The following is a 15,471-nucleotide window of genomic DNA, read 5'->3' on the forward strand; positions in this document are numbered from 1 at the left end:
GAGGTATTTTTTCCTTCCTTCCAAAAGTTTTAAATGATTGTTGTCAGCTGGAATATTAGGGGCTTGAATAGTAAGGGAAAGCAAAGATATTTGCGAGATAAACTCAAAAAAGAAAAACCTAGCATTTTGATATTGCAGGAGACTAAAATTGGAGTACACCAGTTAGAGGAAATCATTGAAAAAAGTAGATTGAATTACAAAGTTATGGGACAGGATGCTATAGGTGCTGCAGGGGGAATAGCAATACTGTGGAATCCGAATGAAATCCTTCTAGATAATTGGATTAGTATGCATGGAATCTTGACCGGGCTGGGCAGGATAGTGGGGACCAAGGAACAGGTGGTCATTACAGGTGTTTATGGACCCACAAACCCTGGAGGAAAAGAAAACTTCATCAGGAGTTTAAGAACTATCCGACAACTTTTTTCTGTGCAACCTTGGATCATTGGAGGAGACTTCAACTTAATCAGATCCCTGGAAGAGAAAAAAGGAGGGGTTAGAAGGTTGGATCAGTTCATGGATAAATTTAATGAGATGATAGAGGACCTAAGAGTAGTAGATATTAAAACTATCAATGGAGTCTATACATGGAATAATCGAAGAGGAGGCAAGAACCAAATTGCCTCAAAACTGGACAGATTCTTAATATCTGAAGACATCTTGAACAAGGATATCTTTGTCGAGGCCAAGATTATCCCCTCCCTGGGCTCGGACCATTGGCCAATCCGATTGGAAATCGACATTAAAAAAAATCCAGGGTAAGAAGCCATTTCGTTTTGAAGCCTTCTGGTTACGGGATCCGGATTTCATAAAAAAGGTAGAAGAATGGTGGAATCAAAGTAGAGTGCAGGGTAGAGGAAAGATGCACACGTTTCATTTAAAACTGAAAGAATTGAAGATGAAGATTAAGAAGTGGAACAAGGAAGAATTTGGCAACATCTTGGAAGATAAGCAAAAACTAGAAAAGGAAATGGAGGATCTCCAACAGAAAATAATTTTGGAAGGCAGGACTGAGGAAAGCATCACCAAAGAAGGGATTCTGCTGGGAAGAATGGAAGAAAGACGAAAGCAAGAGGAATTTCTATGGCGACAAAAATCTAGAATTAAATGGCTTCGGGAAGGGGAAAGAAATACAAAATTTTTTCATCAGGCAATGGTTAAGCATAGACAGGGAAACAAAATTCTTTCCATTAAAGGGAATAATGGTATAAGGTTGGTGGAGCAAAAGGAAATTGAGCAAACACTAGTGGATCATCATAGAGGAATCCTTTCTGAACCCCAAGTGGATCGAGCGAGAGCTATTCAGGAGATCTGCACTGCTATACCTAGACTAGTTACGGAGGACCAGAACAAAGCCTTAATGAGGGCGGTTACTTTGGAAGAGCTGGAAGATACAGTGAAAGCAATGAGGAAGGGCACAGCACCGGGCCCGGACGGCTTTACAGTAGATTTCTACCAGGCTGGCTGGCATTTTCTTGGAAAAGACATATTGGATTTGGTAGAAGAGTCAAGGGTGCAACAGAAGGTATGGCCGGCTCTTAATTCAACCTTCTTTACTCTAATTCCTAAAGGAGAAAATATGGAGGATGCTAATGGCTTTAGGCCTATAGCTCTCTGTAATGTAGTGTATAAGATCATAACCTCTCTAATTGCCAAAAGATTAAAACCCCTTCTGGAAGGTTTAATCTCGGCGGAGCAAACTGGTTTTGTGGAGGGGAGACAGATTTTGGATGGCTTAGTTGTCTCTCAAGAAGTTATTCACTCCCTCAAAGATAAAAAACGAAAAGGAATGATGATCAAGTTAGATTTATCCAAGGCATACGATAGGCTTAACTGGAGATACCTTGAAAGAGTTCTGGAATGTTTTGGTTTTCACAAGAGATGGATTACATGGATCCATAATCTCATTTCTTCCCCTAACTTTTCAATCTTAGTCAATGGAAACCCTTCGAACACGTTTAATGCCTCCAGAGGTATTCGTCAGGGTGACCCGTTGTCCCCTTTCTTGTTTATTTTAGCAGCAGAGGGTCTAGGAAGGTATATTACTCAGGAAAGAGTAGCTCACAGATTAAAAGGACTTCGCTTATGGGGAGACAGACTTCCTCTAACGCATCAACAATTTGTTGATGATATAATGCTCTTTGGAGAACCAACTGTTAAGGAAGTCAAACATCTAAAGAAAATTCTAGACTTGTTTGCTGAGGCATCGGGACTTGAAATTAACCGGGATAAATCTTGTGTTTTTATCTTCAACACGGTGGATCAAGTGAAGACTCACCTTATTAGAATTCTGGGCTTCAAAATGGGTGAACTACCTACAAAGTATCTGGGTAACATGCTGGACTTCACTTCAAAAAGATTAAAGAACTGGCAGGGAATCTTAGATAGAATGAGGAAAAAAGTCTCGAGTTGGGCCTTTAGGGTCCTGAATGTTGCTGGCAGAATTGTTTTAGCTAAATCGGTTCTTCAGGCTATACCCATCTATCCCCTTTCAATTATGGCGGCCCCGAGAGGAGTTTATGGGAAGATTAGAGAAATTATCAGAAATTTCATTTGGAGAGGGTCGGAGGAAAAGAAGAAATGGGCCTTAGTGGCCTGGAATCAGCTTACAGAGAGGAAAGAGAGAGGTGGGTTAGGATTAAGAGACCCAGAATTGCTCAATCAAACACTGGGAGCTAAACTTTGGTGGAGGTGGTTGCAAGGGGGAAATGACCTCTGGAAATCAATATGGAGAACAAAATATCGAATGCCAGACTCACAGGTAGACATTCTAAGACAAGAAGAAACTCCTCGCGGATCCGCTGTTTGGGAATTGGCCAGTCAAAATAGAAACATTGTTGAGCAGCATGCGTTCTGGGAAATCAGAGGAGGGAATGAGGCTCACTTCTGGGACGACAGATGGCAGCAAAGAGAAAGACTGAACAATATGCAGAATCTTCATCAAATCAGAGGAAGAATTGAGGGGAACAGAATATGTGTCAAGGATTATTGGAAACCTGATAGCATGGATGACTGTTGGAGATCCTGGAAGGACCCGTTAGAGTGGGATCAGAATCTTAGTCCTGACCTGCAAACGGCATTCAAAAAGGAAATGAACTCAAGGAAAATCAGCGTAAGAGACGGAAAAGATATTCTACGCTGGGGTAATACCATGAGAGGTCTTTTCTCAGCTAAGGAAGCCTATTATTTGGTAAATTCTCACAATAACAATGATGGCCAGCAGGATTGGAGGAAAATTTGGGATCTAAATTGGTGGCCCAAAGTGACCACTTTCGCTTGGTTAGCTTCGAAAAACAAAATCTTAACATGGGACCGCATCCAGAAACGGGGTTTCTCGGGACCTTCGAGCTGCTATCTGTGTAAAAAACACGAAGAAAACAGAGATCATATTATGATCCACTGCCCGTTTATTAATCAACTTTGGTCTAATACCAAGCGCACCTTTAATAAACCCGGGGTGGTGGTTAGAGATTTTCTTGAAATGGTTTTCCGTTGGAGGGAAGAAACTTTCCACTGCAAAGTCATACAGAGAGCCTGGAATCTTGTATCAGGTTTTGTAATATGGCTGGTATGGAAGGAACGCAATGCTAGAATTTTCAAAAGTGTCAATAAGGAACCTGAGGTAATCTGGGAGCGGGTGGTAGAGGCGATGAGAGAAACCATTCTGGTGGAGAGATGGCAGGACGAAGATTGGAAAGCAGATCCAGGGGAGCAAGAAATTTTGAACAGACTCAACATTAAATCTGAGATGGTGCATTATCAATTAAGGAGAGAGCAGGACATGAGGATTAAAAGCCCAGACAAGTTTACCTATCCTAGGGGACAATTTATAAAACTAAATTTCGATGGGGCCTCTAAGGGCAACCCTGGGGATGCAGGGTTCGGGGGTATATTCCGTGACAGCAACAGACAAGTAAGATGGATATATGCCGACTGGGGAGGGAAGATGACCAACAATGAGGCCGAGTTTTGGGCTCTCCATACCGGATTAAGAATTGCTATCAGGAATGGGTACTCCAACTTGGATATTACGGGCGACTCCCAAATTGCCATTGAAATGGTAAAGAAACTCAGGAATGGCAAGGGGTGGGAAAAGGTGACAAAGAGCTGGCGCACAGCAGGTATCGTACAGGAGATAGCAGATATGATTAGAAGAATAGACTACTGTATCATTAATCATGTTAGAAGAAATGGCAATAAACCTGCGGACTGGCTTGCCAACTGGGGCAGCAGAGGCCAGGAAAGCAGGATAGATAGCCAGTGGAGGAATGCGGAGGCAAATAGAGAGTGGAAAGATCTGATCGCGCTCATTAAGGTAGATCATGATGGTGTTATCGGGGATCACACTTCGATCAATGAAAGGGATTATTAATTGGCGGAGGCACGATCGAACCATGGCCAAGGTTCGATTGAATAAGGTGCCAAGTGGCATGCAAATCCACACAATGATGAATCAGGAATTAAAAGGAGGTATTATGGCGGCAGAGGGGATGAGTACCAAAGATTACACATTTGATGCGATAATTAATACTCATCAGCTGAGTGGGGAGATTAACGAGGCGTCAGGGTACATTGCAGTGGACGTGATTACGGATGGAACGGCCGACGGTAGTGGGGTACCGGATCCGGATGGGAAACAGCCGGGAATTAAAATTCGGGCCTCGTTCTATGTTCACCATATTATAAATCTCCAAAGTCAAGAGAAACAGAGATCGACAAATAACCACCCTTGCGGGATAGTTCAGAAGCATTTCCATATTCTCCAGCAGAGGCATTCAAAGGGGAGAAATAATCAGAGAAGGAAGAGCGACAGGACTGCAGGTGGTATGGAAACTCGACAGAGAGGCCGTGGTGTAGGGGAGCGGAGTGCAGTTGATGAAGTTCGTGAGCAAGGGAAGGGCAAAAGTCCCATAGAACGAGACTCCCCATTCATAATTTGGGATATAGATGATGATGCAGAAGAGGAAGACGATGGAGTCTCTGGGAAAAGATTTAAGGAAATGCAAAAGAGGAGCTCGAAAGGTAGCACGCCCCAGCCGGTGACAAATTCGCCTATGCAGAATGCCTCTGAAGATAGGCGTTCGGGGCTTTGCAAGAGGGGTCGTCCACTGGGCAGTGGCCAAAGCAAAACGCAGAAGGGGGATAGGAACCAGAGCACGACAGAGCACGAGGAAGGGGAAAATTCTGGAAAGTGACAGCAGCAATCCGCGAAGCCTAAAAGAACAGTGATGCACCAAATTCGAGTGGCGGAAAAGGCCTTTCAAAACAATGCTGATCCTGATATTCGCAGGATAATGCAATATCTCGAAGAGGAGGCCATTCAGGAGCAATCGTCAGACGAGATGGAAGAATGGGCAACAATCCTCCACGACCTGGGCCACACTCGTGGTCGCAGGACTCTTTCCAAGCAGTCCCTACACTTGTATTGGGTAATGAAAGGCTTGATGGCGAAGGCCTTGGAACAGGTTGCCAAAGAAATGGCTGATTTACTTCAGAAGAAACCTGATATGAGCAAGGAGCTGAGCTATATTCGTATAGCCTTGTCAAGACAGGAGGATAAGATGGATGAAATTCTTCACCTTCTGAAGAGTGAACGTCCAGATCCTGTACAAGGAGACAGCCAGCCGAATCCTGCGCAAGGAGTCAGCCAGCCTGTGGAAAAGGAAAATGCTTGAAGAAAGATATGTTGAATACTGTTTCTCTGTTTTGTTCTGATTTTGTTCGTGTCTTTATAGATGAATAGTAGGAACAAAAATATAGTCATGAATAGGGTTTGCTGTAAGTTTCAAAACTGCTATGCTGTTTTAGCTACTTTGGTTAGACTGAGAGCCTATTACTTCTGGGCTGGACTGAAAAATTATAGATGGTTATTGACCCGGTTTCCCCTTGAGGGCGGGCCTCTATGGTTTGGACGATGTATCTTTTTGAAAAAATTTCAGTAATAGAATGAGTAATACCTGAGCTTACAAAAAAAAAAATATCAAGAACTACATATTACATAAGATAAATTGTCCAAATTAATAAAACTAAAATTTAATTCCCCTTAATAATTATTTTTTTAGGTTTGGTTTTCGACTCTTTCTCATTTCATTTCCATCCATTACATATTTGTTGCCTATCACTCTCGCTCTTCTCTGTAGGTATTTGTCTGATGATGAGTCTTGTTATAAACTCGAAATGTAAACATAAAAAGGGATATTGTGGAACTAATTTTGAACATATTTGTTGCCCATCATCTCTTCTCTCTAGGTATTTGTTTGATGATGAGTCTTGTTATAGACTCAATGTAAACGTAAAAAGGGCTACTATGGACCTAATTTTGAACACTAAAGATAATCATAATAAAATTTCACTTAGCAATGTGATTATTTATATTAATTTTAAAATATATATTTTCTTTAATAATGTGACCGCTTATATTAATTAAAAGATTTTTTTTAATAGTATTCTTTTCCCATCTTACTTTTGGGTAATCACATCTCGATTCACTATCCTTAGGATAGAGTCTACTTAGGTAAGGTCAAAATATCTTAGCTCTTTCCACTATCCCTATGATAGAGTCTACTTAGGTAAGGTCAAAACATCTTAGCTCTTTCCAAGTTATCAGTTGTTAGTATATCTCACTTGCAATTTGTTGGATATACTCTTAGTGCCATAGCGATACCTCAAAATTTGATCTTGATCTCGTCCAACTTACTTCAACAAGTCACAAATTAACCATGATTAAAAAAAATTGATAAGTATGCCTTATTGAGAACTAACCTAACTACATAAATATCATAAAAGCTTAGGAAATTTGTACTTTACATATGTTATCTGCTTTCAACTCCACTCTCATAACTTGCAAAGTAGATATAATGTAGAACATGCAACTTATAATTCTAAATAAGAACATGAGATTGTGAAAAATCCAAATTTATAAAGAGAAAATTATCTTTGTGATATAGATTAACCTTTTTATAAATTGTAATAATTCTCATTGAAATTTGTTTATTGAAAATATATTATATTTTGCTTATAAATATAGGAAAAAATGTTTTCTTAATTTCTTGATAATAAGAAAACTAATTAATATTTATTTAAATGATTTTTTTATTAATTAATAACAAACAAAAAAATGTATTTGACTATGCTACTATATTATTTAATGTGGTACTGTATTATTTAATATGGTAAATGTTGTCATATAATATTGTGTAATAAATAATAATAATAATAATTGTATGTCTAAGGGTGGCAAGAAAGGGAGGGGTGATCATTTGTCTCGATAAAAAAAGATACAATATACTTGGGGACTAGGAGTGGCATCCAACAATCAACCATAGTTCTTTTCTCTTTGAAAAGGTTTAGGACTAGCTATCAAAAAGAAGATCCACGAGTTTGAGAGGGTAAATGCTAGCACAATTGCAACCACTTTGCCATTACGCTTCAAATTCTCCTACAAATTCAATAGTTTTAAAAAATTGAACTTTATCATGTCCTTAGGAATTTGTATTCAACAACGGACGCTTTAGCTAATAAACAAACCATATTGGACCAAGGGATAATTGAATTGAATAATAGATGTTTATTAAATTACTATTTCCATAAATTTTCTAAAGAGAAAAAAGGGAAGAATTATTTGGATTAATGAGTAATTTCAAATGTTGATATATGAGGAGTTGGTTCGAGTATAAAGGCTATAGAGGCAATGACCCATATGGTTTGAAAGTTGTCATTTATTGCCTGGACTTGGAAACCACCCCTCTAGTGCTCTTGTTGTTCTCGCATCCACTGATGTCATGTGAAGAAAACTTTCAAATGTCTTGTGTATTCATTTCCCTACGTTGGAATTCAAATTTTTAATTGGTCGAGGAGTTTTCAATGTTCAAATCGCCTCATCTTGGCACTATTTTTTTAACTCATATGAATTTGTATCTCCAACAAGAATTTTAAAGCCAAAGAGACATGGGTGAGCCACTCCTACATTCAATTGTTACAAGGAAGGGGGTCAGAGGTCATGATGGATACAATAGTCTTGGCAACAGGACCCTCAAGGATTATATTCAATGGAGAATTTTTTATTTCACCCTTAGGGCTCTGAACCAAGCAAGGATTTTTTCTAGAGAATTTGTGGCAATTAGAGTCAATATCTATAAGCAGGTCTTGACGTTGTGCAATTTTTCCATGGAGAATGTTTGTCCCTCTTCTCGTGACAATGAAAACATCAATGTCAATCAAATAATGGACAAGGTTATACAAGAAATGGAAGGCACATTAAGCACCTTCAACTAATGAAATGAGGCTAAAGGAAAAGCTCAGAAATCCATCCAACCGTTAACCAATTCTAAGCTTCAATCGATGCAGGTCGAAATTGACCACCTGCAAAGTGAACTCAAGGCTAAAATTTTAGCCATTCACTGCAAATTAGAAGAGATGGAAGACATGTTTGTCATAGGATTTTGGATAGCACAAGAAACAGTCAAACCTAGTGAAGACACTACAAGGAATAAAGGGAAGAGGATTCAAGATATAGAGTAGCAAGATTTGTTAATGAGATCCAATTTTGAAAGAAGTCCCTAGCTTGCAAGGATATATTTTTTATAATTTCTTCTCCATTTTAGTTTCTAATGTTATATAATTTCTCTCTATTTCAAGGAGTTTGCTACAGAGTATATAATAGGCATCTATTGAGAATTTTAGAAAAAAATGTCATAAGCACAAGCTTCTTATGTTTTGGACATCTAAAAGTAGACTTATAATGGAGCTGGATGAAATATGTAAGGATTCCGATCCGAAATTGAGTTGTTTTTGGTTTAGAAGAACAACAAGAAAGTCTCAATTTGATTTTTCCTTGGTCAAATTGAGAAAAAATGAATTTCCATATCATAAAACAACTTGGATGTAGCTAACTTGTGTGGCATGGCTTGTGTACTCATTTTACTCAGTAAATTTGAGTTAGAGGGCTTAGAGTTTAGTTAAGCATGCGTGATTGCTAATTCGTAGCAAGCAAGGTCAATTATTTCAATTTGTGTTCCATTAAACTAGTTCTAACTATTGATAAAACTAGTGGAAGGATATTTGTACAGTGGGACAATAGTTTAACTCAATGATTATCCAATTAACTCATCAATCAACCCAAAATAACTAGTGCATGTAGAGGATTCAAGTTCCCCAGATGTGGTGGATATTCCAAAGAAGTTTAACATTAGTTGTAGACTATTTTGGAGTGTGCAAGTTGATTCGGATCTTGGGGGGAGGCCCCTAAGATCTGAAAAATTGAAATTGCGAGAAGAAAAAGAGTAGGATGCCTAATAAACAAAACCACAATTAATTTTTTTATTAAAACATATAATAATTGTAAGGACTACATTGTGGTGGACAATCTATCCTTTTACAAAATGTGACTTGTTACTTGTAGTATTTTCAGTTACAATACCACGGGTCAATTCCATGGGTGAATGAATACCATGGGCGGATGTTACAATACCACGAGTCAATTCCATGGGTGAATGAATACCATAGGTGGATGTCACAATACTACGGGTCAATTCCATGGGTGAATGAATACCATGGGTGGATGTCACAATACATGGGCAAATACCATCGGTGGATGTCACTTACAATACCGTGGGTGGATAAATACCATGAGTGGATGCCAGTTACAATACCATGGGTAAATTCCATTGGTGGATGAATACCATGGGTTGATGCCATTTTCCATTCGGATCATTCCTCCCTCCTTAAGAAGCAATGGTCCCCACTGCGTGAAGTTCCCTCCAGCGAAGCCTTTGTTGAATATGAAGAACCACTAAAGAGAAGGGTTTTATGTGGTTAACCCATAACAATGATGAACAAAGATCCGAGGATAGAGATACCCTGTAATGCTTGTGACCAACTGTGATACTAATAGTGTTGTAGATCTAACCCAGAATATTATAGATCTGATATGAAATAGCTCTGATACCACTTGTTGTAGATCTAATCCAAGAATATTATAGATCTGATATGAAATAGCTCTGATACCAATTGTTGTAGATCTAACCCAGAATATTAGAGATCTGATATAAAAGTATAAGATAATGCAAAGAAACCCAGAATTAATATGAAATGATACTTTATTGATCAAACCCTTAAAGTAGGGCAACACCATATATTCACTCCTTAAGGAAGGAGAACACTCCACAAGCCATATGCCTGTTCATACAAGAATACTTCTCTTCATCTTCATATGTGGAGTCTCTAGCCTTTATATAGGCCTCATACATACAATACCATGCATCATTACCATGGTTTCCTCATACCATCAACTAATACCATGAGCCCATTACATTATTATTAACTACTTGTGGTCCCTTACATGACATGGGTTAACCACCTTATTTATTACTATGGCCCATCCCATTATTACATTATTACCTTGGGTACCTCCCTTGGTACCCCATATTATCCCCCCTAGGTACATAACATTCCACCCCCCTAAACATGTTTCGTCCCCGAAACATGGGAAGAACATAAATAATAAGATCTACTCAAGAGAGTAGTCCACTGATACCATGCACTTGCATCTAGCCATCCAAGAGAAAGGTGAACCCTCGATCTCGCTGGTGCCTCGCTCGCTTGAGATGGAAGTTGACCGTGGCAGCTCTTCTGTGTTGATGTGCAGTGGGTGGATCTTCGCTCCTCACTATCCGTCATATGGGGGTTGTTGTCCTTGTGGCTAATTGGTTGTCATCTTGTTGGTTGTTGTCTTGCGGGGTGATGTGGGTGATGATATGTTGAAGTTTTAACCCACGGTGTCTTTTTCTTTAATTCACCCTGCTGTGGTGCCTGTTGTGGTGTCTTCTTTTCCAATCTGACTTCAACCACTGAACCCTCATCAGATGTGTCAGCACTTGTTACCTTTTCTGCTTCCGCCTATGTTTTTGTTTGATTGTCGATCATCACTGGCTCATCATCAGATGTATAAGTGTCATTCCCTGGAACATCTTCTGCTTCAGCCTCCATGTTCTCTACCTGTTTATGGATGGAAATATCCTGTAATGTAATTTTCTTCTTTTTATACCATAGCTTCAGGAATTTCTTCTGCACATTAATATTGATAGTACCCATGGATTCCATCCAAGGATATCCCAAAACAACATCCATATTATCCATCTCGGAAGCATAAAAATCACCATGCAACACATATTTATCCATAGAAATCTTCAAATCCTTATAGATTTGAACATCCTTACCATCCACCTGTGTATGTTCAATTTGTTTTGCTGGTACTTGCAATTTTTTTGCCAAGTTAACATTGATAAAATTATGTTTACAACTAGGATTGATAGAAACAATGATATTCTCCTTCTGAATCAAGCCATGAACCTGCAATAAGGAGACACCCGTAGCAATTAACCCCTTATGTGTCTCATTCTCCTTTTTTCTAGCCCTAGACCATTTGTCCAAAAAGACTTTTTCAAATTTTGCATCTGAAAGTTTGCTCAACTGCTTTTGGTCAAGTGATGACCACCAATTTATAGCCTCATCTCTCAGATTAAGCGACATTGAAACCTTCCAATATTGCCCTTTTATGGACTTGTGTGTCTGTATGAATTCTTCAATAGTAGGATGATCATCTTTCCTTGTAAAATATAGCATCTCCATGAAGAGGGTTTGAGAAAAATTCCTCACTTACTTGGCGAAAATTTGAAAATGTCACAATTTCGTCAATATTGCTCAGAATCCCTATTATAACATGTTTTTAGAAATGGAACAACCATTCTGCATCTGCCCATGTGATAGAAATCCTGATTCAGACACTGGAATTTCAGATCTGCGCTGCTACTCTCCCGACGTCACCCAAAATTTCTGCAAAAAGAGCTGATTTTAAATAAGCGATATCTCCCTTATCCGGACTCCGATTCGACTGATTTTTTTTTTGAAATTGGGTATTTTTTCTCAAAGAATCCAGATCGGCAATTAGATTTTGCAGATTTTGTACTAGGACGTCTAGATCTGCGCCACAATGTCGCTGCCCTGAAAATTGTCTACAACCCTACTGATTTTTAGATCATTGATATCTCCTTCATCCGGAATCCGATTCGACTGATTTTTTTTTTGAAATCAGTTGTTTTTTCCCAAAGAATACAGATCTGCAATTAGATTCTACAGATCTAGCACCAAAACATACAGATCTGATCTGCAAAGTCGCCGCCTCCGAAACCCTGCAAAAATGAAAAAAAATCTCCACGTTTTTGCCCAAGAAAGAGCTCCAATACCAATTGTTGTAGATCTAACCCAGAATATTATAGATCTGATATGAAATAGCTCTGATACCACTTGTTGTAGATCTAATCCAAGAATATTATAGATCTGATATGAAATAGCTCTGATACCAATTGTTGTAGATCTAACCCAGAATATTAGAGATCTGATATAAAAGTATAAGATAATGCAAAGAAACCCAGAATTAATATGAAATAATACTTTATTGATCAAACCCTTAAGGTAGGGCAACACCATATATTCACTCCTTAAGGAAGGAGAACACTCCACAAGCCATATGCGTGTTCATACAAGAATATTTCTCTTCATCTTCATATGTGGAGTCTCTAGCCTTTATATAGGCCTCATACATACAATACCATGCATCATTACCATGGTTTCCTCATACCATCAACTAATACCATGAGCCCATTACATTATTATTAACTACTTGTGGTCCCTTACATGACATGGGTTAACCACCTTATTTATTACTATGGCCCATCCCATTATTACATTATTACCTTGGGTACCTCCCTTGGTACCCCATATTATCCCCCCTAGGTACATAACATTGATACCCTGTAATGCTTGTGACCAACTGTGATACTAATAGTGTGCGGCCTAGCAAATGGACTTCGATGAAGTGCGGGTTTGTGGATGACCCATAACCATGATGAACGAAGATCCGAGAATAGAAATACCCTGTAATGCTTGTGACCAACTGTGACACTGAAAGTGTGCAACCTAGAAAATGGACTTCAACGAAGTGTGGGTTTGTGGATGATCCATAACCATGACAAATGAAGATTTGAGGATAGAGATGCCCCGTAATTCTTGTGACCAACTGTGATACTAATAGTGTGCAGCCTAGCAAATGGACTTCGATGACAAGGATTTTGTGCGGTTGACCCATAACTGTGATGTTGTTTGTTGATGAAGTAGTAGGTGCCTACATAGCCTGGGGTGGGAGGGCACATCTCGAAATAACCGAAGCCAAATTTTGCTATGATGAAACTAATGAATGTGAAGAAGGTGCCTACTAAAGAGGGGTGGGAGGGCACGTCTCTAATGGGAACCCGCTTTGAATGCTACTCTAGACATAAAATAGACATAACTCAGTCAATATAACTCAGAATATTTATTATAACCTGTTTTTGGAAGTAGAAGGATCATTTTGCATCTTCCCATGTGTTGGAAATCCTTATCTGGACACTCTAGAATCTGAGATTCGCACTGCAATTTTTCCGTCGTCACAAAAGTTCTTAAAAAATATTTGATTTTAAATCAACGATATCTCCCACATCAAAACTCTGATTCGACCTTTTTTTTTATAAATTTGGTGATTTTTTAAGAGGAGCTCAAATCTACAATCCTTTTTCTTAAATTTTGCACAAAAACTTCAAAAAATGATAGGAGAGTTGTCAACTACCAATTGTTGTCACAAAAAAAAATCTACAACATAGCTGATTTTAAATTAGCGATATCTCTCTTATCCATACTCTAATTCTGCTGATTTTTTTTTTTGAATTTTGGTATTTTTTTCGCAAGGAATCCATATTTGTTACTTGTTTTTGTAAATATTGTACCAAATGTTTCAGATCTGACCTGCAAACTCGCTGCCCAAAAAAAAAAATTCCTACAAAAAAATGAAAAAAAGAAAAATTCTTCCTGCTTGACCCAAGAAAGTGCTCTATGGAGGTCGTAGTGCATGCCTGAAGTTTGTTGAATATTTTTTGCAAAAATTTGAAATTGAAATATGCATGAAACCCTAATTGCCATGGAATCGTAACCTTCTCTAATACCACTAATCTGGATCTTGGGGGGAGGCCCCCAAGATCTGAAAAATTGAAATTGCGAGAAGAAAAAGAGTAGGATGCCCAATAAACAAAACCACAAAGAACTTTTTTATTAAAACATATAATAATTGTAAGGACTACATTGTGGTGGACAATCTGTCCTTTTACAAAATGTGACTTGTTACTTATAGTATTTTTTAGTTACAATACCATGGGTGAATTCCATGGGTGAATGAATACCATGGGTGGATTTCACAATACCACAAGTCAATTCCATGGGTGAATGAATACCATGGGTGGATGTCACAATACTGTGGGTCAATTCCATGGGTGAATGAATACCGGTGGATGTCACAATACCATGGGAAAATACCATGGGTGAATGAATACAATGGGTGAATGTCACTTACAATACCATGGGTGGATAAATACCATGAGTGGATGCCACTTACAATACCATGGGTAAATTTCATGGGTGGATGAATATCATGGGTTGATGTCATTTTCCATTCGAATCACAAGTGTTGCATGCAACCAGATGATCTACCTTTGTAATTTCACAATCAAATAGAGAAAATTCTTAAATAATAGGCGCCTAATTCCTCAGGAATTGCATAAGGAAATAATGGATCAAGTTGAGGCATAATTTGACTAAATATGGGTTAAAGATTCTCATTGAGCAAAGAGATAGGTTATTCACTTACAAGTTAAGCTCAGATTGAGCTAGCAATTTTAATACATCTATATTCATTTATTAATGCAAGCAGGCATAAGGGGTTTTAATGAATTTCTTTCCCCTAAAATAATATTGTGCATGTGTGTTATTTCTTATTGCATGTGTGTAATTGTTGTTCTAAATTGTGCATTGAATTTTGTAGATTGGTAGAGTAGGCTTGTGTCTCTTGATTTAGATTAAAATTTCTTAAGAAATTGCAATTTTACATCATAAATATACATGGTATCAGTGTTGGATTCACATTAGAACAAGAATTTTTGAAGTTGTTCCTCAAGAAGTTCGAATTTGTAGCTTCAATGTAGTAGGATATCTTTAGAGTTAGGAAGATAAACTTCAACAGGCTGAGATTAGAGTATGCATTGTAGGGCAGCTTAAATTTCATTACATGGAAGGATCACATGGAGGAGGTGCTTGATGACAATGGATTGTTGGAATATGTGAAGAAAAACATCGCAAAACCACATGCATATAATGCACAAAACCTATACCAATGGAAGAATTATGTAGCCAAGGCAAGACCACACTGTCTCAAATATCCATGGGAAAGAAACTCTTTGGTAATGCGGAAGGAACTGACAAAGCTATTAGAGAATAGAAATGATCATAGAAAACTAACCCTTAGAGAAATACTTTGAAAAATTAAAATGGAGAAGAATGATACTATCTTGTAGTATCTCACCAAATTTACACAAGTTTGGGATGAGCTTG

At 38.3% G+C, this 15,471-nt stretch overlaps 1 protein-coding gene across 1 annotated transcript; it reads left to right on the forward strand.

The window, feature by feature from the left end:
* The first annotated feature begins 862 nt into the window (after positions 1-862).
* On the forward strand, positions 863-4,372 carry LOC149196792 (uncharacterized). Its single transcript, XM_089408430.1, has one exon. It carries the CDS (start codon positions 863-865, stop codon positions 4,370-4,372), a length of 3,510 nt encoding a protein of 1,169 aa, XP_089264556.1.
* The last annotated feature ends 11,099 nt before the right edge of the window (positions 4,373-15,471 follow it).

This window comes from Pinus tabuliformis, chromosome 2_2, assembly GCF_031772625.1.
Source record: "Pinus tabuliformis cultivar Carrire ecotype Pingquan chromosome 2_2, CPIR1, whole genome shotgun sequence".
NCBI classification, from domain to species: domain Eukaryota; kingdom Viridiplantae; phylum Streptophyta; class Pinopsida; order Pinales; family Pinaceae; genus Pinus; species Pinus tabuliformis.

Bases quoted from the DNA above. Each gene is read 5' to 3' on its own strand.
- LOC149196792 (XM_089408430.1), top strand. From the start codon at position 863: ATGCACACGTTTCATTTAAAACTGAAAGAATTGAAGATGAAGATTAAG.